This window comes from Sorex araneus, chromosome 2 (genome assembly GCF_027595985.1).
Source record: "Sorex araneus isolate mSorAra2 chromosome 2, mSorAra2.pri, whole genome shotgun sequence".
NCBI classification, from domain to species: Eukaryota; Metazoa; Chordata; class Mammalia; order Eulipotyphla; family Soricidae; genus Sorex; species Sorex araneus.
The window spans coordinates 259,160,212-259,183,536 of record NC_073303.1 but is presented as its reverse complement, the minus strand read 5'-3'; the positions used below and the strand labels follow the sequence as shown (position 1 = coordinate 259,183,536).

At 57.6% G+C, this 23,325-nt stretch overlaps 1 protein-coding gene across 2 annotated transcripts in view; it reads right to left on the bottom strand.

Moving 5' to 3' along the window:
* Positions 1–4,011: 4,011 nt before the first annotated feature.
* Positions 4,012–23,325, bottom strand: part of CCNJL (cyclin J like) — a 36,181-nt gene continuing 16,867 nt past the window's right edge. For both annotated transcript variants that reach the window (XM_055127839.1, XM_055127838.1), the window contains exons 4-6: positions 10,632–10,934; positions 8,496–8,655; positions 4,012–6,068 (exon numbers count right to left, since the gene is read on the bottom strand). In XM_055127839.1, coding sequence (XP_054983814.1) covers positions 5,675–6,068; positions 8,496–8,655; positions 10,632–10,934 — 857 coding nt within the window. In that variant the 3' untranslated portion in view covers positions 4,012–5,674. The remainder of the gene's footprint in view (positions 6,069–8,495; positions 8,656–10,631; positions 10,935–23,325) is intronic.

Genomic DNA, 23,325 nt, shown 5'->3' with positions numbered 1-23,325 from the left:
GGGTAATTCCTGAGTGCAGAGCCAGGAGTGACCCCTGAGCATCGCCGGGTGTGACCCAAAAAGCAAAAAAAAAAAAAAAAAGGTGGAGAAGAAATGCCCTAATGTTGAGGACAGAAAAAAAAAAAAAAGAAAAGTCATAAGGGAACTGGGGGTGGGGTGGGGAGGTGGCGTGAGGGCAGAGAGGCAGCTCCGTGGGCCAGAGGGCGTGCCTTGCACACAGGAGGCCAGACTTGGCCCCTGGCCTTGAAGATGGTCCCCCCTGAGCATTGCCAGTGGTGACTCTGAGCACAGAGGCAGGAGTCACCTCTGAGCACTGCCGGATGTGGTCCCCCAACTTAACTGAGCGAACAAAGGAATAAAATAAGGAGAGTGTGGAGAGAGGCAGGCACAGGGTGGAGCACAGGGTCCCTCGGGGCCCGAGGTGCTCTTCTGGGGCCACCTGGGCTGCTCTTTGGCAGCAGAGGAGTGACTGGCCCTGGCTGTGACGAGCATCCCCCTGGGACGTGTGACAGGGACTGTCCAGCTCCCGCCGAAGCCGACTCGGGAGACCAAGAAGCCGCCCCCGGTGTCCCTGGCCAGGCAGCACTCGGGAGACTCGATTCCAGCCCGACCCTCCCATTTTGCAGGTGAAGCCAAAAGAGGCGAGAGGGTTATGACCTGCCCGCACCCACGCGGCTGAGGAGACCTCTGGGCCCCCGGTCAGGACCGGGGAGTGACTTCCTGGCCCGAGCGAGGTCAGCAGGAGCCTGACCCCTGGGGTTCCTCCCCTCCCTCAAGGAGACCCGGGGCGGAGGGAGGTCAAGCTGAGGCATGCCATGTTCCTCGTAGGATTTAACCCCTGAACCATCTCGCCGTCCACCTGGAGGGCAGCGCGGGCGCGGGGACGAGGCCTGCCCACTTGAGGGCAGGGGCGGCATCTCTCGCGGGATCTGAGTAAGGGCGGACTGAGCAGCTCAGCACCCACGCTGTTGCCTCTCTAATTAGGGGTTGCAGGACTCCGGCCCGCGCTGCCAGCCTACAAGGAGTTTTACTGTATAAAACATCCTTCTAAATTTAATTTAAAAATCAAATGGAAAAAAAAACAAAACTGATTTTCCTTTTGTTTTGCTTTTGGGTCACTCGTGGCGATGCTCAGGGGGTGACTCCTGGCTCTGCATTCAGGGATCACTCCTGGCGGGGCTGGGGGACCCTAGGGGATGCCGGGGATTGAGCCTCGGTTGGTCTCATGGAAGGCAAGCACTTTAGCTGCTGTGCTCTCTCCACAGACACCAACTCCACCTCCCCCCACCAAAAAAAAATTATAATTAAAGTGTGGATGGGCTGGAGCGACAGCACAGCGGTTGGGCTTTCGCCTTTCATGCGGCCGACCTGAGTTCGATTTCTCCGCCCCTCTCGGAGAGCCCGGCAAGCTACCGAGAGTATCGAGCCCGTGTGGCAGAGCCTGGATATGCCAAAACAGTAACAACAAGTCTCAACAACATGAGAGATGTTACTGGTGCCTGCTCAAACAAATCGATGAGCAACGGGATGACAGTGATACAGTGATACAGTGAATGTGTGGATAGTTTCTCTGAAAGTCTGAAGGTTTGGTCACCTAGGGTTTCTGTCTGTACAGAACAGCTAGAGCTGAGAAACCAGACCCTTTTGGGGACACTGATTTCAACAGTATCGGCTGGAGCAATAGCACAGTGGGGAGGGCGTTTGCCTTGAACGTGGCCGACCCGGGTTCGATTCCTCCGTCCCTCTCAGAGAGCCTGGCAAGCTACCAAGAGTATCCCGCCCGCATGGCAGAGCCTGGCAAGCTTCCCGTGGTGTATTCGATATGCCCAAAACAGTAACAAGTCTCACAATGGAGACGTTACTGGTGCCCGCTCAAGCAAATCGATGAGCAACTGTGCTACAGTGCTACAGATTTCAACACAGCCCCTCCCCCATCACCCAGCTGGGTTCCCTCACTGTGTCACCTGTCTGCCTGGTTCCTGCAGGCATGTGGCCTTGAGCTTGCTCAGATGCCATGGTTTTGGCAAAAACTCAAGTCACAGGGGCCGTCCTGGGAACAGGGGAGGAGAGTGGCTGGCAAGGTTCTTCCCCAGGCTCTGGACACTACAGCGTCCCTCGGAGCACCCACAGGAGGCTCAGGGTCTCTTCCTGGATGCAGGTGTGAATCCCCGAACCCTGCGGGGATGTGTCAGGGGCAAGATCTCTGTCCTGTCCGCTTGCTGCTCAACTAGAGGCACAAACACCAAATACCAGCAGGCTTTTTTCCTTTTTATGCAGCACCAGACAGAGGTAGAACCCGGGGCTTCACACTTGCAAGGAGTGAAGGTTCCGTCACTGAGCCCCAGCCTGCCCCAGCAGCTCCTTTCTTTGATGAACCCGTATTTCTTTTTTCTTTTTGGGTCACACCCGGCGATGCTCAGGGGTTACTCCTGGCTTTGCACTCAGGAATTACCCCTGGCGGTGCTGGGGGACCCTATGGGATGCTGGGAATCGAACTCAGGTCGGCTGTGTGCAAGGCAAACGCCCTCCCCGCTGTGCTATCGCTCCAGCCCCTGAACCCGTATTTCTTATCCGCCAAGCAGTGGGGTGGCAGTAGGGAATGCCACCGAAACTTCAGCAGCTTCCAGCCCCTCTACTGTGGTGCAGACGGCGTGGCTGTCCCCTCCCAGGTCGGCACACGAGCTCCTTCTGCAGCAGGGTTGCCCTTGGCAGCTTCCCTGCCCCAATTCTCTGGCCTTTAAAATACAGAGAAAGGGAAAGCTTTTTTTTTTGGGGGGGGGGTCACACCTGGCGATGCTCAAGGGTTATTTCTGGCTCTGGACTCAGGAATTACCCCTGGCGGTGCTCAGGGGACCATATGGGATGCTGGGAATTGAACCGGGGTCGGCCACATGCAAGGCAAACGCCCTCCCCGCAGTGCTATCGCTCCAGCCCCCAAAGGGACAGCTTTTATAAAACACTAGCTGGCTGGGCTGGAGGCACCGAGGGTGACAGTACAGCGGGGAGGGCGCTTGCTTGGCATCGGGCCCACCCAGGCCCAGTTCCTAGCATTCCAGATGACCCCCCTGAGCCTGGCCCGGGTGATCCCTGCCTGCAGGGTCAGGAGTAAGCCAGGAGTCAGCCTTGAGCATGGCTGGGGGTGGCCTGCAGACCAACAGAAAACCAAAGACAAGACAGGAGGTGAGCACCTTCCTGCTCTGCACAAACACTGCACAAATGTGCCCGTGGCCTCAGTGGCCCCTCACCACGCACGGCACTGTATGAGGACAGGTGGTGGCTCAGGCACAGTCATCAAGCCAAGGAGAGCAGCCGGCGAGAGTATTTTGGACGGCCTAGAAGCTGTGGAGAAGGCAAAGGGGTCGTCCCAACAGGGTGAGGACAGATCTGCGACAACCCAGCGGTTGTAAGTGACGATTAGCTTCCCATTAGCTTCCGTAAGAGTCGCATGTGGACATCACCTTCCTTACTGCCTCCGGCCCGTCTGCTGGGTCTTAGGCGGTTTCCTGGGGAAGGAATTCAGCTCCAGAGACTGTGACCCGGGACTCCTGCCCGCGTCTCGAGCTCACTGACAGACCTGGAGTCCCCTGCAACAACTCGTACCTGAATTCCCAGCCTCCTGCCGTCCCCCACTGGCCCCGAACCCGCCAAGTGCGAGCCAAGTCCTTCAGCAAACTTCTGCTTCTCCGCAGGGCTGGGCGGGAACCCAGAGCTCCACAGCTGCGAGGCAGACGCTTGCCTGACTGCTGGGACCAGAACGTCTTTATTTTTCTCTCACTGCACAGATCAATGTTTCTCTTCCTACGGGGAGGGGACCCCGACCGTCCGGGAGTGCGGGGAGGTCAGCTCTCACACGGAAGGCAGAGAGAACCCAGTCCTGCCGTGCCCACCCTCCTGCCCCCACCCCCTCAGTCCACGGACACCGGGGAGGGAGACGGACTCGGGAAGAGAACTAAGACACAGGAGTAGGTGATGTGTTTATTGTGTGTGTGTGTGTTGGGGTGGGGTGGGGTGTCTTTTCCCGGGAGCAGGTGGACTGTGAGGTTCCCCGGCCCCGGAACAGACAGCTACAACAACAATAGCAACTTGGAATACAAACGGGTTGCACATAAATAAAGAGGTTGGGGTCCAGGGAGACAGCTCGAAGGGCTGGAGCACACGCTTTGCCTGCGGGACCCCCAGCTTCCGACCCCCGACTCACTGCCAAGGGTGGACCCACGCCACAAAGGAAAAAAAAAAAGTACAGTGACTAAAGAAATAAAAGTCATTGTTTAAACATTTTTGAAAAAAAAAGGAGGTTGGCGAAGAGCCAAGAGAGAAACAAACCACGTGCAGGTCCCACGCTCCGGCGACAGGCCCCTGCCCGCCCGCTCCCTGCGCTGGGGCCCCTCCCGCGGGGCAAGTCACCTTCGGATCCAACCCACGGACGGACGGCCCCGACGCGGCGTCGGGGCTGGCCGGCGAGTCGAGAAAGCCACAAGTTCTTCCCACACCCCGAAGAACTGCGCCCCCGGCCCCGGCTCCGCTCTGAGCTTCTCCGGGTTCTGCTGGGCCGGCGGGAGCCCACGGCCGCAGGAGCAGCGTGCGGGGCTGCCGGGGAGAAGGAAACATATTGCACATGGGAGCACGGGCTTCCTGAGAGCCTTCTCTCGGCCGGCCGGCGTGGGACAGGGCCCCACTCTTCCCGGGGTGGGGCTCCACCTCCCCGCGGTCAGCAGGCATGGACGGCGTCTGGGGTCGCTGGTTTCAAACGTCCGTCTGCTTTTTCAACCATCATTTTCCTCGGGGTGTGTGTATGTCGGGGGCGGGGGGTGATCCAGGTCCTCCAGGTGAATACAGTATCCACGGCGTAGAATCTTCTGGAACCAAGAGCTGGGGAACTGGTCCCTCCAATCCTACGTCTGGGCAAGGGCGCGGTCCCCCACGGCCAGACAGATACAACCGAGTTAAGTGTTTCCCAACCCCCCACCCCCACCCCCCCAAGCCCCGGCTCAGGACGGGCGGTGTGGCCACCAACGTGTCTTTCTCCTAAGGAGTTTTCAAGTATCACCAAATCCCTGATGCGGCATGTAAACAAGTCAGCTTGAGGAGAAAGCTGGGTCACGGAGGGTCACGGAGGGCCACGGAGCTGGGTCACGGAGGGTCACGGAGGGTCACGGAGGGTCACGGAGGGTCACGGAGGGAGCGGCGGCAGCAGCTGGCAGGCCCCGAAAGCTTCCCGGTGGGCAGCAAAGGCGAGAGGACTGTCAACCGCGTCAACCAAGCCAAGGCACAGGCTTGTTCCCGCGCGCGCGCGCGCGCGCGCGCGTGTGTGTGTGTGTGTGTGGCCACGGCAAGAGAGAAGCCACCTGGGCCCCTCCTCGGGGTTGGCCACATCATCGCCATGAGCATGCCACGAGCGAAGAAATCCGATCTGCCGGTGGACTAGGGTCGAGGTGGGCCCCCAGCCCCGGGGCCCTTTCTTGCTGCCCCCCCCATGCCCAGGTCACAGTGCAGAAGGGCTGTCCCAGGCGTGTTGGGGGGGGGCGGGCAGGGCTGATACTAATTGGCTCTGTGCGAGTCTCCTTTTGAAAACTCTCCCCGCCCCCGCCCTGTCGGAGGGTAGTGAGGGGCTCTGCGGAGCCCCCGGCTCCGGAGGGGTCCCCCGCACCCCTGCACCCCCTGCCCCACACTGTCTCTACTTGTCAAAACAGCCTGCGGGGAACGTGCGGCTCCCGCCGACGTGGCGGCTTCCGTAGGGGTGGGCGAGGCAGTGCCTGCCCTCGGCGGCCACGGCCATCTGCACGCGCAGCGACGGGGGCAGGGGCACGGGCCCCACGTCCAGGGGCGGGAGGGTGGGGTACGAGCCGCCGCCGCCTGCGCGGTGGGCCTGCAGCGCGTCCCAGTAGGCCCAGCACAGGTCCTGCCCCGGGGCCTGCGGGGGCAGCAGGGCCGGGGGCGCCTGCGGGCCGGCGGCGGGGAAGGCGGGCGCCTGCAGCAGCACCTGCGAGTGGCTGGCGGCCGCGCCGGGCACCACTGCCAGGGCCTGGCTCTTGGAGGCGACGGCGTCCTTGAGGATGTTGTCGTAGGCCCTGAAAGGGAAGGGCACCCAGGGTAAGGCTCGGTACACGTGACAGCACTGAGCCGACCCTCGTGTGCCCCCGCCCGCCGGGGGGCACTGTGAGCGACCCCAGGGGCTCCGGGGCTGCCTCTGGGCCTTGCCCGAGCACCCGGCCTGCTCAGTGTTGCCTCAGAGACCCTCCAGGCGTATGCAGGGCCCGAGTCACACCCGCACCTGCTTTTTTTTTTTTTTCTTTTTGGGTCACACCCGGCGATGCACAGGGGTTACTCCTGGCTCTGCACTCAGAAATCACTCCTGGCGATGCTCAGGGGACCATATGGGATGCTGGGAATCGAACCCGGGTCGGCCGCGTGCAAGGCAAATGCCTACCCGCTGTGCTGTCACTCCAGCCCCACGCACCTGATTCTTATAGTCCCCAGTGGGGTGTCCCTCTCTACGCGCCCCGACAATAACTTCCAAGGCCCGAGTGGGCCACCGCGGCTCAGTCCCAGCTCAGCCAATGGGGACGGAAGGGCTCCGGGCACAACTAAGAAGCCAGCTTCGCGGCTGCATCTGGGGACAGCAGCTAAGAGAGCGAGGGCCTCCGGGAAACGCCACCTCCTCTGAGGTCCCCAAGTCCCTGTGACTCAGCCCAGCATTAAGGGACCACACGGGGATCTACTTCTTTCTCCTTCCGTCATCTTAGAAATGAAAGCCACAGGCTGGAAGATAGTGCGGGGGTCATGGCATCTGCCTTGCCTCCTACCAACCCTGGCGCCGTAAGTGACTCCTGGCACCGGTGTTCTCTGAGCACTGTCAGAAGTGACTCTTGGCACCAGCATTCCCGGTGAGGTGCCAGGAGTCCCTTCTAAGCACAGAGCCTAGGAAGAGCGCCCGAGACTGCTGTGTGGGCTCAAACCACATGTCCCCAAGTTTAAAGAGATGAAACCAGGGGCTGGGGAGATAGTGCAGGGCCTGAAGTGCTTGCCTTGGGCGGGAGAGACACTATATCGAGTAGGGAGCATTATTCGCATGTGGCAAATCTGATTTTTTTTTGGGGGGGTCACAGCCAGCGATGCACAGGGGTTACTCCTGGCTTTGCACTCAGGAATTACTCCTGGCAGTGCTCAGGGGACCCTATGGGATGCTGGGAATCGAACCCGGGTCGGCCGAGTGCAAGGCAAACGCCCTCCCCGCTGTGCTATTGCTCCAGCCCCGGCAAACCTGAATTTGATCCCCGGCACCCCAATATGGTCCCTTGAGCACCGTCAGATATAAGGCCTGAGCACCACAAGTTTATGGCACAAAAACAAGAAAAAAGAAAGAGAGAAAGAGAGAAAAAAAGAAAAGAAAGAAAGAAAGAAAGAGAAAGAGAGAGAAAGAGAAAGGGAGAAAGAAAGAAAGAGAGAAAGGAAGGAAGGGAGGGAGGGAGGGAGGGAAGAAAGAGAGAGAGAAAGAAAGAAAGAAAGAACGAAAGAAAGAAAGAAAAGGAAGGAAGGAAGGAAGGAAGGAAGGAAGGAAGGAAGGAAGGAAGGAAGGAAGGAAGAAAGTGATAGAGAAAGCGAGAGAGGAAGAAAGAAAAAATGTTTGCCTTGCATCCTACAGAGCCTGGTTCAAGTCCTCAGCACCACATACTGTCCTCTAAGCACTGCCAGGGGTCACTCCTGAGCACAGAGCCAGGAAAAGCCTCCGAATACCACTGGGAGGGGCCCAACTTTCCCCTGAAACCCCCCAAGTTATTAAAGATGCAATACAGTGGGCTGGAGAGACAGCACCGTGGGGAGGGAGCTGGCCTTGCATGTAGCTGACCTGGGTTTGAGCCCAGCACTCCATCGGGTCCCCGAACGCCGACAAGAGAAATTCCTGAGTGCAGAGCCAGGAGGAACCCTGGGCTTTGCCAGGTGCCCCCCACCCCCAACCAACAAAAACAAATAAACAAAAAAATGCATCCCAGAGGCAGAGCGATAGTTCAGAGGGCTACATGCATGCCTGGGTTTGATTCTCTAGCAATTTATGGTCCCCGTGAGCACTGTCATGTGTGGCCCCAAAACAACCAAATGCAACCCCCAAAAGCTACTCAAAATAGGAAGGAGCAACCCACAATCACTAATTCTACCAGAGGCCACTGGCCGCTGTAGGCCACTTCTTTTATTGTTTGCTTTTTTGGGGGGGTCACACCCGGCGATGCTCAGTGGTTACACCTGGCTCATGCCCTCAGGAATTATCCCTGATGGTGCTCGGGGGACCATATGAGATGCTGGGAATCGAACCCGGGTCAGCCGCATGCAAGGCAAATGCTCTACCCGATGCGCTATCGCTCCAGTCCCTGTAGGCCACTTCTGAAGGAAATACCAGCTGGGGAGTGAAACCCTGGACCTGGGCATACTGCCAGAGGCGGGCCTTAAGAACACGGGAACCTCCAATTTCAGGAGCATGGAAGGGTAAGTGAGGAACTCACACGAGCAGGATTTCAAGGCATGTGCTGAGATGTTCCAGGGAGTAGCTTGAGATCCTCTCAAGGTCTCTGGTCCAGTAGGGGAAGAGCTGAAGGCAAATCCTAGCAGCGCCAACGCAGGCTGCAGCAACTGCAGAAGGCTGGAATTTGTAGAAAACATGGTCTGAAAAAGCAAAATTTAAATGTCACAAAGTTTCATCTTTCAGTCCTATACACCTTGAGAATTTCTCAGGTCAACCTGTTTTTTTTTTTTTCTTTTTTGGCTTTTGGGTCACACCCGGCGATGCACAGGGGTCACTCCTGGCTCTGCACTCAGGAATTACTCCTGGTGGTGCTTGGGGGACCCTATGGGATGCTGGGAACTGAACCCGGGTTGGTTGTGTGCAAGGCAAATGCCCTACCCGCTGTGCTATTTATTGCTCCAGCTCCTAAGGTCAACCTTTTAAAGCAATGTTTTTTTTTTCAAAGTCTCAATCCTGGTTTCCAGGGGGCTCCCAGGGGCTTGCTGATGGCCTCGGAACAGAATCTGAGAACATCCGTTTTTCCCTTCGGTCCTGGGGGGTGAGTGACACTATTTAAAGGCTGCTGTTTCCAGCATGGCTGTAGGCAATGAGCTCACAGCAACAGAGCGTGGTTCATCACAGCATCAACACAGAGCGTCTGAGTGACCGAGAACCTGACATTCATAACTCACACTGGTATCTGACTCAGCTCTCTTGAGGAATCAACCCTCGATCCCCCTTTAGGGATGCGTGACTGACAAACACAGCACAGACAGAGCTGCAACGAGCAGCCAGGCTGGGAGTTTCCAGTCCTCCCAAGGAGTTTCCAGTCCTCCCGAGCCTGCCTTTGGGAGTCTGAGCCAGGCGGAGTGGCATCAGGACAGTCTCGAATTAAAACCATGAGACTCAGGCCGCGGCAGTGACCTCGGGAAGTTCCTTCATCTCTCTCTTTTTTTGGGGGGGGGTGGGGCCACACCCAGCTATGCTCAGGGGTGACTCCTGGCTCCACACTCAGGAATTACTTCTGGTGGTGCTTGGGGGACCCTATGGGATGCTGGGGATTGAACTCGGGTTGGCCGCATGCCAGGCAAACACTCTACCCGCTGTGCTATCACTCCAGCCCCTCCTTGAAGTTTGACACGGGTCTGATTTCCATGTACCCTGGTTTTGAGGTTAAAAATAGCCAATGAGGGGGCTGGAACGATAGCACAGCGGGAAGGGCGTTTGCCTTGCACGAGGCCGACCCAGATTTGAATCCCAGCATCCCATATGGTCCCCTGAGTACCGCCAGGGGTGGTTCCTGAGTGCCCAGCCAGAAGTAACCCCTGAGCATTGCCAGGTGTGACCCAAAAAGCAAAAAAAGAAAAAAAATAGCCAATGAATGGGGCTGGAGCGATAGCACAGCAGGTAGGATGTTTGCCTTGCACGCGGCCGACCCGGGTTCGAATCCCAGCATCCCATATGGTCCCCTGAGCACCTCCAGTTGTAATTCTAGAGTGAAGAGCCAGGAGTGCATCACCGGGTGTGACCCAAAAAGAAAAAAAAAAAAGCCAATGAAGGCACAGCACTGCAGTCGGGTGCTGGTAGCTGGTGAGGGCAGGCCAGGCTCCCAGGAGTGGACACTGCGACCCAGAACCTCTGCTTTAGGGCAGGGCATCTCCACAGTGTGTCTGCTCCAACAGTTCACTCAATACCTGGATTGAAGAGCGAGACTCGAATACAAGACCCTAAAAGTGGGGCATCTAATGGCTACAGCAGACGCAAACACAATCCCCTACCTGGGACCCTATCTGGGCCTCTTCCGGAGTGACTGGCCTGCGACCTGCCGTTCAGTCTGAGCTATGTTTCAGGCTTCCCTAAGAACCACGGCCGAGTGAGCTGTGACCTTGGAAGGTACCAGCTGCTGTTTACACGGTACCGGTCACACACACACACACACACACACACACACACACACACACACACACACACACATCCTTGTCCCTCCTTTTCCCCGTGACATGGGCTGGATTGTGCTGTGGGGGGTTGGCTGTGACTGAATTCCCTGAGTGCCAACCGGTCCCGCCCCCCTCAGCCCCCCTCACCCCACCCCCAAGAGGGCGGGACAGGTCGACCCGCCCCTCCCCGGGGCCCCCACCTTGCAGGGTGACCTCGAGGAAGTAGTAAGCGTACTCCGTGAGGCACTCTTTGGTCTTGCGGGGACAGGCTGCGGGCCAGCTGTGGCAGTGGTGGTCCTTCTGGCCGGCGGAGGCCAGGAGGTAGTAGTCGAGGAAGTGGGCGGGCGTGGGCAGGCTGAGGTCCCAGCGGAAGGCCTGCAGGAGCAGCAGCTCCGTGCTCAGCAGCTCCTGCCGGGTGAGCGTGAAGCCGTGGCAGCCCGCGACCCGCATGCTGTTGATCTGCTCCAGCTTGGGCACACGGTCCTCCCGGTCCTCGAACTTACCTGGGGGACAAGTGGAGGTTACTGCGAGGCAGTGCTCCCCCAGCCCCGCCCCCAGGAAGGGAAGATCCACCACCGGCCAGCGTCTGACTGCTCCTGGGAGACGCACAGCGGGGAGGCTGCCGGGGGACGAAGAACCCGAGTTCTGAATCTGTCGCCCAGGGCTCGACCTTCGGAAGGGTCGGCACACAGGACGGGACGGGGGTTCTCGGGCTGCAGTGCTCAGGAAGGCTCTGTCCCAGTCTGAGTGACACAGGAAATAGGCCGAAGACTCAGCTTATGCACCTTGGGTTGACCTCAGAACCCTGCACTTTATTTTGCTTAATTTGGGTATTTAGGTAGCGGTGGAGCCATAGCACAGTGGGTAGGGCGTTTGCCTTGCACGCAGTTGACCTGGGTTCGATTCCTCCGCCCCTCTCGGAGAGCCCGGCAAGCTACTGAGAGTATCCCGCCCGCACGGCAGAGCCTGGCAAGCTCCCCGTGGCGTATTCGATATGCCAAACACAGTCACAAGAAGTCTCACAATGGAGACGTTACTGGCGCCCGCTCGAGCAAACTGATGAACAACGGGATGACAGTGCTACAGTGCTACAGTTAGTGGTACCCTCCCCCCTCCCCCCTCCCCCTTGCCATCTCTGTAGTGCTTAAGAACGACGCCAGCTTGCTGCTGGGCATCAACGCTAGGGGTCCAGCAAGCTAAGCCCTGGCTCCTGCTCTCTGAGCATCGCCCTGACCCCTGACCCTGCTCTGAATGCCGGCCGGCCAACTCTGCCGAGTGACCGCCACCCAGCCCCACAGTACACTCTGCAGCCAGGAAAGATTTTTATGAGTTTTCCAGCACTGCCTGTGCCCAGAGGTGTTTCCCCTCCCTCCCCCATGACCGTGGTCCTTTGTCCCCAGCTCTGCCACCAACACTGATACTCAGACACTGCCGCCTTAATGACGAGCTGCGCAGAGGACAGGAGCCTGCGAGTCCCTGGGGAGCCCCCCAGGAGGGGCGGGGGGGGGGGGAGACTGAGTCTTTTCAAGGGAGACGAGAACCGCAGACTCTCCTAGACATGTTCAATGTACGTTTCCTTTGGAAAAAAGTTTCGGTTCCCAGGGAAGACAGAAAGAAAACAAGGAACCCGGGCGACCCCTCACCCGGACCCCCCAAACGCTGAGGGAGCCACATCTGCCCGGAATGCGAGTGTGCTGGCGGTGGTGTGTTTGGTGTGGTCTGCGCCCGCTTTGCAGGCAATTTGTAATTAAGCTCCAGACACGCCCGGCCATCTCTGTACGGCTCTGTACAAAGGACCCACTCCCGGGGTCATTTTCCTACACGCTCAGGACGCTGTCAGCACACCAAGGCGACAGCAGTCACCAGCAGGCAGTCCGTGCTTGGCTCTTCCTCTGGGTCCTGAAAATTCCTCTTGTAACTTTCATTTATTTATTTATTTATTTATTTATTTCATTCAGATTCAACAATCCCACACACGGTGTCTGTTTCTTCTTTAGTCTTGGGTTTGTTTTCCATGACACTAGCTCGGGGGAGGGGCCTAGACCAGTGGACTTGCAGAACGGCCCATCCTCAACTGGGCACCGACTGTGACAAGGCTAGCCCTCTCTGGGCTCGACTGTGATAAGGCTAGCCCTCTCTGGGCTCGACTGTGACAAGGCTAGCCCTCTCTGGGCTCGACTGTGATAAGGCTAGCCCTCTCTGGGCTCGACTGTGATAAGGCTAGCCCTCTCTGAGCTCGAGGGGCTGCAGGGCACCGACCTGGCCTAGCAACACCGCATCAAATATAAAGTAATAGAATGGGAGACTAACAGCCAAGGACGGTAGAGATAAGGATCAGGGAGAGTATCCCGCCCGCACGGCAGAGCCTGGCAAGCTCCCCGTGGTGTATTCGATATGCCAAAAACAGTCACAACAAGTCTCACAATGGAGATGTTACTGGTGCCCGCTCGAGCAAATCGATGAGCAACGGGATGACAGGGATACAGTGACTAGATTATCGTGAATAGCTCGATACAGATAAAAATTTGAAATAGATGATAGCACAGTGGGTAGGGCGTTTGCCTTGCACGCGGCCGACCCGGGTTCGATCCCCGGCATCCCATAGGGTCCCCCAAGCACTGCCAGGAGTAATTCCTGAGTGCAGAGCCAGGAGTAACCCCTGAGCATCGCTGGGTGTGACCCAAAAAGAAAAAAAAATTGAAATAGAATAAGAAAAAAATAGAGCTGTTATTCAAGAAATCTTTCTGTAAATAATAAATTGGCTGCATGCTTTCTTCACTGCCAAATAAACAGAACCCCTCGACTACCAGTACCCTAGAATCATGAAACCCTGGGAAGTAGAGGAAGCAGCGCTAACACTGTCTAGGGGCCGGGAGAATGGCACCGTGGCTAGGGTGTGCTCGCCGTGTCTGTGCCCCAGGCCCTGCGTCGCTAGGCATGCCCGGAAGGCCCATCAAGCATCACTGGGCGTTGCTCTGGAGACACCCCCACTCTCACCAGCACTGCATCCAACCGCCCGCGCGGCTGGCTGAGACGATGGGGAGAGCTCGGCCTGCGGGTGCCCCCAGCACCCCTCAGGAGATCACGTGCCCCTCAGAGTGTTGTCTAGGTCCTCTGGCCCACAGGGCACCGGGCACAGAGCCTGGGCATCTCTGGAGGGGCGGGCAGCGAGGGGTGAGAGTGCGGGAACTCTCTGTTATTGCTGTCTGGCATCAGGGATGGAACCCAGGGCCGCGCTTCGTTTCACCCTGCAACTCCCCGCTGGGCTCAAGGGGCCTAAGCTCTTACCTGACCACAGCAGCAAGACTCTGTCCAAAAAAAAACCAAAAACCAAACAAACACCTCAAACTGGGAGAAAATGTAGTTAGAATGGGCTCTTGGGGCTTCCGCCATTCGCAACAGGCACCTGCCTTTCGAGAGACGCGGAAACAAGAAGGCAAAGAGCAGGGTATGAGCTTCCAGGAGGCGACCGTGCTGTGCTGCTCCTGCTGCCCAGCCTGGCTCGCTCTGCCAGACAGGCCCATCCGGTACAAACTCCCAGATCAACGCCCCCCATGGCCCTGCACGCCGCCAAGGTGCCCCCTGAGAGATCTGTCAAGGGCTCCGGGCCGCCTGCTCAGCTAGGTCAGATGAGGCCAAGCTCCTCGCTACAAGAGAATCGGGGGTGGGGGTGGGGCTGGAGCAACAGCACAGTGGGTAGGGCGCTTGTTTGCCTTGCACGTGACCGATCCGGGTTCGATTCCCAGCATCCCATAGGGTCCCCTGAGCACCGCCAGGAGTGATTCCTGAGTGCAGAGCCAGGAGTAACCCCTGTGCATTGCTGGGTGTGACTCAAAAAGCAAAAAATAAAAAAGAGAATCGGGCTTGACATTAACAGCAACTCGCTCTTCGGCTCTTTGTGCGTGCGTGCGTGTGTGTATGTGCATGTGTGTATATGTGTGTGTGTGTGTGTGTGTGCGCGTGCATGTGTGGTTGGGCCCCACCTGGCAGTGCTCTGGAGATCCTGGTGTGGTACCTGAGATGAGCCTGTCCTTCCTGTGCTCTCTCCCAGCCCACTTTCTCTTTTTTTTTTTTTTTGCTTTTTGGGTCACACCCAGAGATGCTCAGGGGTCACTCCTGGCTTTGCACTCAGGAATTACTCCTGGCGGTGCTCGGGGGACCATATGGGATGCCGGGGATCGAACCCGGGTCGGCCACTTGCAAGGCAAACGCCCTACCCGCTGTGCTATCACTCCGGCCCCCGCTTTCTCTTCTTTCGCAGGGCGGCGAGGCACATCTCAAAGGGGCAGAGCTGCCCCCCCCAAGGAGGGGCCGTGCTTCTGTGTTACTGAGATTTTTTTACTTTGAAGGCCACGCTCTGTGCGGCTGGGGGGGGACCACTGAGTGCCGGAGACTAAACCTGTCCTTTATCCCCATACACTATCTCTCTGGACTCGTCTATTTTAACATTCCTCCCCGCTCCCGCCCCTCCCCCACCGCCATGAAGCAAAGTGCTGAGAAACTGAGAACCCGAAGCCCTCCCTGGCCCTCAACCCTTTTTTTTTTTTTCTGTGCTTTTTGGGTCACATCTGGCGATGCACAGGGGTTACTCCTGGCTCTGCACTCAGGAATGACCCCTGGCGGTGCCCAGGGGACCATATGGGATGCTGGGGATTGAACCCAGGTCGGCCACGTGCAAGGCAAACGCCCTCCCCACTGTGCTATCGCTCAGGCCCTGCCTCAACCCTTCTTGGCAAGGCCCTGCTGACAAAGGCAGGGGAGAGGGGGAGCTGGCATCAGCAGTGGTGTGGCGTCATCTGGCCCTCCTCAGGGTCTCTGTGACAAGCCTGGGGGACTGGCAGGAGTCCCCATGTCACCAGAAGCTCAGGACTACTAAGGGGGCTGCCCCATCCCAGAGGGGAGGGACAGCAGAGTGAGGGAGGGCGCTGTGTCTGCCCTGTGGGGTATACGGCAGTGATCTCTGCTAGCAGGGCATCTGGCACCAAGTTAATACTTAATTAAAAAAAAAAAAAGGCTGGTAGTTGTTTTTAATGACCCAATAAATGGCTCCAAAGTTCAGCGGTCCCTCCAGCACAGGAAGGAAATTCCAGGTACAGCCAGGCAGAGCCCCGGTAGCTCAGGAAGGCCTCCTAATGAGGACCCCGGAGCAGAAATTCCCCTGCACGGGGGCGGGGCGGGGGAGGCAGGCAGGGCGCCCCCCCTCGAGCCCTCGTGTGCACTCCTGTCTGCATCCCCCTGCCACACCCCACAGCCTTCCCTCCAAGGGCAGCGGGAGGAGGAACCGGCTTCCCTCTCCCGGCGACAGCACTGAGTTCAAGAACAAATCTCTCAGAGGGCACCTTCTGTGACAAACACTCTTCCCCTCTACTCTAAACATCGGTGGTGCTTAGTCCTGGTGGTCCTCGGGAGACCATACGTGGGGGGCTGGGAATCGAACTCTGGTTGGCCATGTGCAAGGTCAGTGCCCTCCCTGCTGCACTATGCTCCAGTGAGCCGGCTTAAAAAATGTGTGTGTGTGGGGGGAGGGGGGGAGGGCATTTGCCTTGCACGTGGCCGACCCGGGTTTGATTCCCAGCATCCCATATGGTCCCCTGAGCACCACCGGGGGTGATTCCTGAGTGCAGAGCCAGGAGTAACCCCTGTGCATCGCCAGGTGTGACCCAAAAAGCAAAAAAAAAAAAAAAAAAAGTGTGTGTGTGGGGGGGCTGGAGCGATAGCACAGTGGATAGGGTGTTTGCCTTGCATGCGACCTACCCGGGTTCAATTCCCCCACCCCTCTCGGACAGCCCTGAAAGCTACTGAGAGTATCCCGCCCACATGGCAGAGTCTGGCAAGCTCCCTGTGGTGTATTCGATATGCCAAAAACAGTCACAAGTCTCACAATACAGACATTACTGGTGCCCGCTCGAGCAAATCAATGAGCAACAGGATGACAGTGACAGTGTGTGTGTGTGTGTGTGTGTGTGTATGTGTGTACGGCGATGGGTGGGTGGCACACCACGATGCTCAGTGCTTATTCCTGGTCCTGCACTCAGGGATCACTCCTGGCAGGCTCGAGGGGCCATACGTGGTGCCGGGGTGGGCTGTGAGCCTGGCATATGCCCGAGCTCCCCGCTGTACCCCTGCTCCGGCCCCGAACTCGCTTCCTGATCAACAGAACTCTAGCTTTTTTCTAAGTATCAGAGGCCAGAGAGGTGGCTATCCGCCGACCCCCGGGGGTGGGAGAGGGTGCTACATGTCCGTCAGGTGAGCGGACGGGCTACCCAGAGGAATAAAAGGGCAGGAAGCCCAGCTGGCACAGGAGCAACCCCCGGAAAGGCTGCCTCAGCTCTGCCCTCTGACCTCAGCCCCGTGAGGTGCCATGGAGGCCCCTTGGCGACTCCCCGATGGGGCGGTCAGGGCCATCGCCACTCTCAGGCCGGTGGATGGGGAAATAACAGCAGTGGACAGGATGGGGGTGGGGCGCACGGGCAGAGAGTTCAGATGTGCCCGCGCTTCCAAACAGCAGGTCTTGCTTCATTTTTGTTTTGGGGGTCACACCTGGTGGTGCTCAGAGCTTACTCCTGGCTCTGGGCTCAGGGATCGCCCCTGGAAGGCTCAAGGGACCACCTGGGATGGAAGCGGTCAAACTCAGGTGGGCCGTGTGCAAGGCAAATGCCCCAGTCCGCTGTACCATCTCTCTGGCCCTTGCTCTAAAACATGACCCGGCATCGCTGGGCATCACGACAGTCTCAGTTTCTGTCCAGGATTTGATGCGGGGGACAAAAGGGAGGAAATAAAAACCAGCCCTCCAGGGCTGGGGATGGGTAAGGCATTTGCCTCGCACGTGGTCAACCGGGGTTCCACTCTGACACAGCACATGGTCCCCTGAGCACCACTGGGCAGGATTCCTGAGCACTGAGTCAGGAGTAAGCCCTGAACACCAGTGGGTGTAGCCCAAGATGAAAAGAAGGAAGAAAGGAAGGAAAGAAGGATGGAAAAAAGGGGCTGGAGTGATAGCACAGCGGGTAGGGTGTTTGTCTTACACGCTGCTGACCTGGGTTCAATTCCCAGCATCCCATAGGGTCCTCCGAGCACTGCCAGGAGTAATTCCTGAGTGCAGAGTTAGGAGTAACCCCTGTGCATCAATGGGTGTGACCCCCCCAAAAAAAGGAAAGAAGGGGCTAGAGTGATAGCACAGCGGGTAGGGTGTTTGTCTTACACGCTGCTGACCTGGGTTCAATTCCCAGCATCCCACAGGGTCCTCCGAGCACTGCCAGGAGTGATTCCTGAGTGCAGAGCTAGGAGTAACCCCTGAGCATCGCTGGGTGTGACCCAAAAAGAAAAAAAAAACAAAAAAGGAAAGAAGGGCAGGCCTCCAGGTGAGACAGTGCTGGGGGGTTTCCTGGGGGCGGGGCCATGCAGACCATGGCTGGCGGTGGCCTGCTGTCCCTGTCCTACTCTCCCCTTCCTGACCTTCAGCAGCGGGTTCCAGAGTGGCCCTTCGGGGTTCAAGATTAGGAGCCACAGGGCTGGAGTGATAGCATAGCGGGTAGGGCGTTTGCCTTGCACATGGCCGACCTGGGTTCAAATCCCAGCATCCCATATGGTCCCCTGAGCACTGCCAGGGGTGATTCCTGAGTGCAGAGCCAGGAGTAACCCCTGTGCATCGCCAGGTGTGACCCAAAACAAACAAACAAACAAACAAAAGATTAGGAGCCACCATGGGGAACAGTCATCCAGGCAGCTTCTGGAGGGCGTCTGGGCCTCCCGGGACAGTGGCGGCGGCAGGTGGTTGGGGGGGAGGGGCAGCGCTGGCAACTTCCCTGGCTGGGCAGCTCAGCTCTCAGGCCACAGAGTCAGAGCGTTCTCTGAGGACACTGCAGCTGGCAGCAAGGGGCCTCCCGGGACCCGGGGCCAGGCGGTGCACGCAGCTGCCTCTTCCCCGGCTGTGGGGACTTGACCCCCGGGCCTGGTGACTTGACGCGGTGGCTTCCCTGAGCTCCGCTTATCCGGGAATCAGATCCCCCCCGTGATGATCTGAAAACAGGGCTGAAGGCGGCCAGTGACGCACCCGGCTGGCATCTGCTGTCACGTCTGTCCTGGCTTCTGGGAGAACACGCGGCCAGAGGGGTGGGGGCCGTCATTCTGCTTAACGCTCACTCCCGGCGCCCCCCCACCCCACGCCAGGCCTCCGTCCGTGGAAAGCAGAGAGAGGCCCTTTGGGCAGCTGGGCTGGAGGCGCGGCCGGCAGAGGGAGGGCCCGGGTCCTTCGTCTCAGCCTCTGAGGCGCAGGAGGGGGAGGAGGAGGGAGGCCGCCTTGGCCGCTGCTCCTCCTCCTGGTGGGCTGCTGCGAGACGCAGCAGGAGGGTTCCAAAAGTGTCCGTGGGTTGCTCTGGGACATCCCGGAGCCGCCAGGGCCACCGCGGGCTGCGCTGGGGAGCAAATCCGGGGCCGGATGTGTGCTCCAGGGAGCTCCATTACTCCCCCAACCCCAGCACGCCCCTAGCTCTGGGGAAGGAACGCTGCCTGCCCACTGCACAACACCCAGGGCTAAGTGAGCCCCTCAGCCAAGGGGCACTCCGTCAACGCGGCTATCCCCTCAAGGAGGCGACGGTCTGTCCTTGACCCCAAATTCTGGTTATGCAGAAACCGTGTGATTGCCAGTGATGTTAATTTTATTCCTGATACTCTTTTTATTTATTTATTTATTTATTTATTTATCTTTTTGGGTCACACCCAGCAATGCACAGGGGTCACTCCTGGCTCTGCACTCAGGAATTACTCCTGGCGGTGCTTGGGGGACCATATGGGATACCGGGGATCAAACCCGAGTCGGCCGTGTGCAAGGCAAACGCCCTACCCGCTGTGCTATCGCTCCGGTCCCTACTCTTTTTATTTTTATTTTTTTCTTTTTGGGTCATACCCGGCGACGCACAGGGGTGACTCCTGGCTCTGCACTCTGGAATTACTCCCAGAGGTGCTGGGGGGGGGGCCTATGGGATGCTGGGAATCAAACCCGGGTCGGCTGAGTGCAAGGCAAACGCCCTCCCTGCTGTGCTATCGCGCCAGCCCCACTTTTTCTATTTTCAAATGTTCTGCTTGAGCCAAGTACAACTCTCTCACTGACGTAAAATTATGTCGGAATGGCTGCAATTCCTCAGAAGACTCTCTGCCGCAGATGGGACCCCAGGACGGGCAGAATGACCGCCAGGGAAGGTTGCGGGATGGGAGTCTGGACTTGCCCAAGACCATCCTGGCAAAAGCCTCCTGATCAGTGCCCGTATGTCAGGGAGTAACAGCCCCAGTAACGCCCGCGAGTCAGGGATAAAGATGAGACTTTTCCTGTCTAGACACTGAAATGCCTGCAATTAAAATGGAGGCTCAGCAGGCAGAGAGAGAGAGAGAGAGAGAGAGAGAGAGAGAGAGAGAGAGAGAGAGAGAGAGAGAGAGAGAGAGAGAGAGAGAGAGAGAGAGAGAGAGAGAGAGAGAGAGAGAGAGAGAGAGCTGGGAGAGCGCCCCGGCCCGCCCTAAGCGCCCTGTCACGACCGACCCGGCATCTCTGCAGGGCTGGAAGTGGCTCCAAGGACGCTGCCTGGCAGCTGTGAGTGAGAGTGACGCTTCCTGACACGGAGTGTGAGTCTCCATGAGGGGCCAGCAGGAGCTGTCATCTGGAAGACTTTCTGGGTGCTTCTGACCCCGGGACCCCTAAAGTAAGGATTAACAGGAGCTTGGCTCGTAGAAGTGCCTGACCAGCTCAACGCAAGCACTACTCCTAGACACAAGAAGTTTAAGAAGTTTGTTTTTTTCTTCTTTTTTGGGTCACACCCGGTGATGCTCAGGGGTCACTCCTGGCTCTGCACCCTGGAATTACTCCCGGAGGTGCTGGGGGGGGGCCCTATGGGATGCTGGGAATCGAACCCGGGTTGGCCGCATGTAAGGCAAACGCCCTCCCCGCTGTGCTATCCCTCCAGTCCCCGAACACAATAAGTTTTTATAAAGTGGGTTCACAGGGATGAAAGGCCAGCGGAGAGGGCGTCTGCCTTGCCTTGCATGTGACCAACCTGGGCTGGATCCTGGCATCTCATGTGGTCCCCCGAGCCACCGCTAGGAGCAATTCCTGAGTGCAGAGCCAGGAGTCACCCCTGAGCATTGCCGGGTGTGGCCCCAAAAAGCAAAAAAATAAAAAATCTAAAGAAAGAAGGAGCAAGGTCCAGCTCCCAGCAGCCGAACCATTCACACAGCTGCACGGGCCGGTGCTTCTGTCTGGGACACCTACCGCGCCTGCCAGGCCCGAAGGCCGCTTCCGGGGTGAACACGGGGGCGGGGCTGCACTGCCCTGCACTCTACTGCCCCCTGCTCGGGGCAGAGCTGCGACATGTGCCAGCTGCAGGGGCGGCAGCTGCTCCCCCCTTCACACCGTCTCCCCTCGCTGAGCACAGAGTGTGGCATACGGCAGAGGCCAAATACATTTTTTTTTTCTTTTTGGGTCACACCCAGCAATACTCAGAGAAAAGTGCTTGCCACAGAGACAGGCTGGGAGGTGGGGAGGGGCGGTGAGGGGGAGAACCTGGGGACACTGGTGCTGGGAAATGGAATGGACACTGGGGGAGGGACGGGTGCTGGGACACCGAATGACTGAAGTCTAATCGTGAACAGTTTTCTAAGGGTCTGTCTCACAGTGATGCAATGACAAAAATCTCAATAAAAAATAAAAGAAATAGGGCTGGAGCAATAGCACAGTGGGGAGGGTGTTTGCCTTGCACGTGGTCGACCCGGGTTCGATTCCCAGCATCCCATAGGGTCCCCTGAGCACCACCAGGAGTAATTCCTGAGTGCAGAGCCAGGAGTAACCCCTGTGCATCACCGGGTGTGACCCAAAAAGCAAAAAACAAAACAAAAATAAAAGAAATATATCTCATACTTCCGGTATCACCATCACTCTGGAAAGCACTGTTGTCCCGTTGTTTATCTATTTGCTCGAGCGGGCACCAGGAACGTCTCCATCGTGAGACTTGTTGTGACTGTTTTTGGCATATTGAATACGCCACGGGGAGCTTGCCAGGCTTTGCTGTGCGGGCGGGATACTCTCGGTAGCTTTCCAGGCTCTCCGAGAGGGACGGAGGAATCGAACCTGGGTCGGCCGCATGCAAGGCAAATGCCCTACCCGCTGTGCTATTGCTCCAGTCCATATCACCATAAGGCTCATATTTAAGGTGTACTACATAGCACACAGGCTATTGGTTTTCTCGATGCCTTTCTGGAGTTTTCCCCCACTCTCTCCCTCCTCAAGCTGGTCCAGGCTCTGGCCTAAGCAGCACTCAGCGATTCCTGAACAGCTACAACCGGACAATGACAAAATTCCAAGTTACCTTTAAAAACTTCACGAAGAATGGAGCTGGAGAGATAGTACCGTGGGTAGGACACTCTCCTTGTTTGCAGTCAGCCCCAGGCTCAATCCAGGACATCCCACATGGCCCTCCAAGCCCTGCCAGGAGCCATCCCTGAATGTGGAGCCAGGAGTAAGCCCTGAGCACCACTGCCTGGGAGTCCACACAAAGAAAAAACAAAACAAGAAGCTGAACAAAGAGCCTTAAAGAGCCTTACAGCAAAGCTGGTGCCTGAATGCGCACAGCGGCATTAGTTACACTAACCAAAGGGCAGACACAACCCGTGTCCATCAGCTGGCGAGGGGAGAGCCGTACAGTGGAATATAACTCAGCCACGAGGGTACTGATCTCTACTATGCCACTGGTGGACCCTGAAAACATTACATAGAAGAAGCCAAAGCGACAAAAGGCCACCTTCTCTAGGCCTCCCACTGCATGAAATATCCAAAGTAGGTAAGTGTACACGGGCCAACAAACAAATCAGCTATTTCCGGGAGCTGAGGTGGGAAGGAGAGGAAAGGAACTCCTTCGCAGCTCAAGGAGCTTCTGGGGTGACGGAAATGTTCTGAGATTACAGAGCAGTGCGACTTACCAACTAGTAGCTGGCACCAGGCTGGGCACGGAGAAAGGGACCCGGGAGTTACGCAGTCCCCCAGATGACAGTGATTGGGACACACTGCAAAAACCGACTCAGCCGGAGGTAGTGGGGTTTCCGTCTTGTGGAATCATCCCTCTAATTAGAAACTAACCCAACAACAAAAGGACAGTCACTGGGGTGGAGGGAGGGGGTGCCGGGTCAGATGAAAGATCAAAGTGGGGGGGTGGCGCAAGCTGATTTAGGTCGAGACTGTATTTATATGGTACTAGGACTTTATCCCATGCAAAGCAGGAACTGGGAATGATTTACATACATTTCTCTCAAGACCCCATGTGGGTGGTTTCTCCACTTGTCCATCATAGAACAATGTCTAAACTCTTGCTTTTTTGTTTGTTTGGTTTTTTTTTGGGGGGGGAGTGCTACACCTGGCAATGCTCAGGGGTCACTCCTGGCTCTGCACTCAGGAATCCCTCTTGGTGGTGCTCAGGAGACCACATGAGATGCCGGGGATCGAACCTGGATCAGCCCTGTGCAAGGCAAGCACCACCCTACCCGCTCTGGCCCCGGCTCCAGCTCTTTCTCCCTTTCCTCTGACCGCCTGCGGTCACGGGCTGCTGACCGGCCTGCCTGGCAGAGGCAGGAGAGGCCGGGTGTCAGTGCAGTTTATGCAAAAGCCCTTGGGTGGAAGTCATTCCCGACAGGCAGGGGCACTGCTTCCAACCAGGGCGTTTACTTGGTATCTGGAATTAGCCCAACTCAGAACTTCCCGAGGCAAGGTGACCCTCGGTGGCTGACTCGGGCCCTGGGAGAGGAGAGGCCGGAGTGAATAGGATTTCAGGCTGTCATGGAAACTTTTCTTTTCTCAGGCCTCCGAGCATATGGCAGGTGTCCTGAAAAAAATCCCTTCCTGTCGCCCGAGGCAGGCCG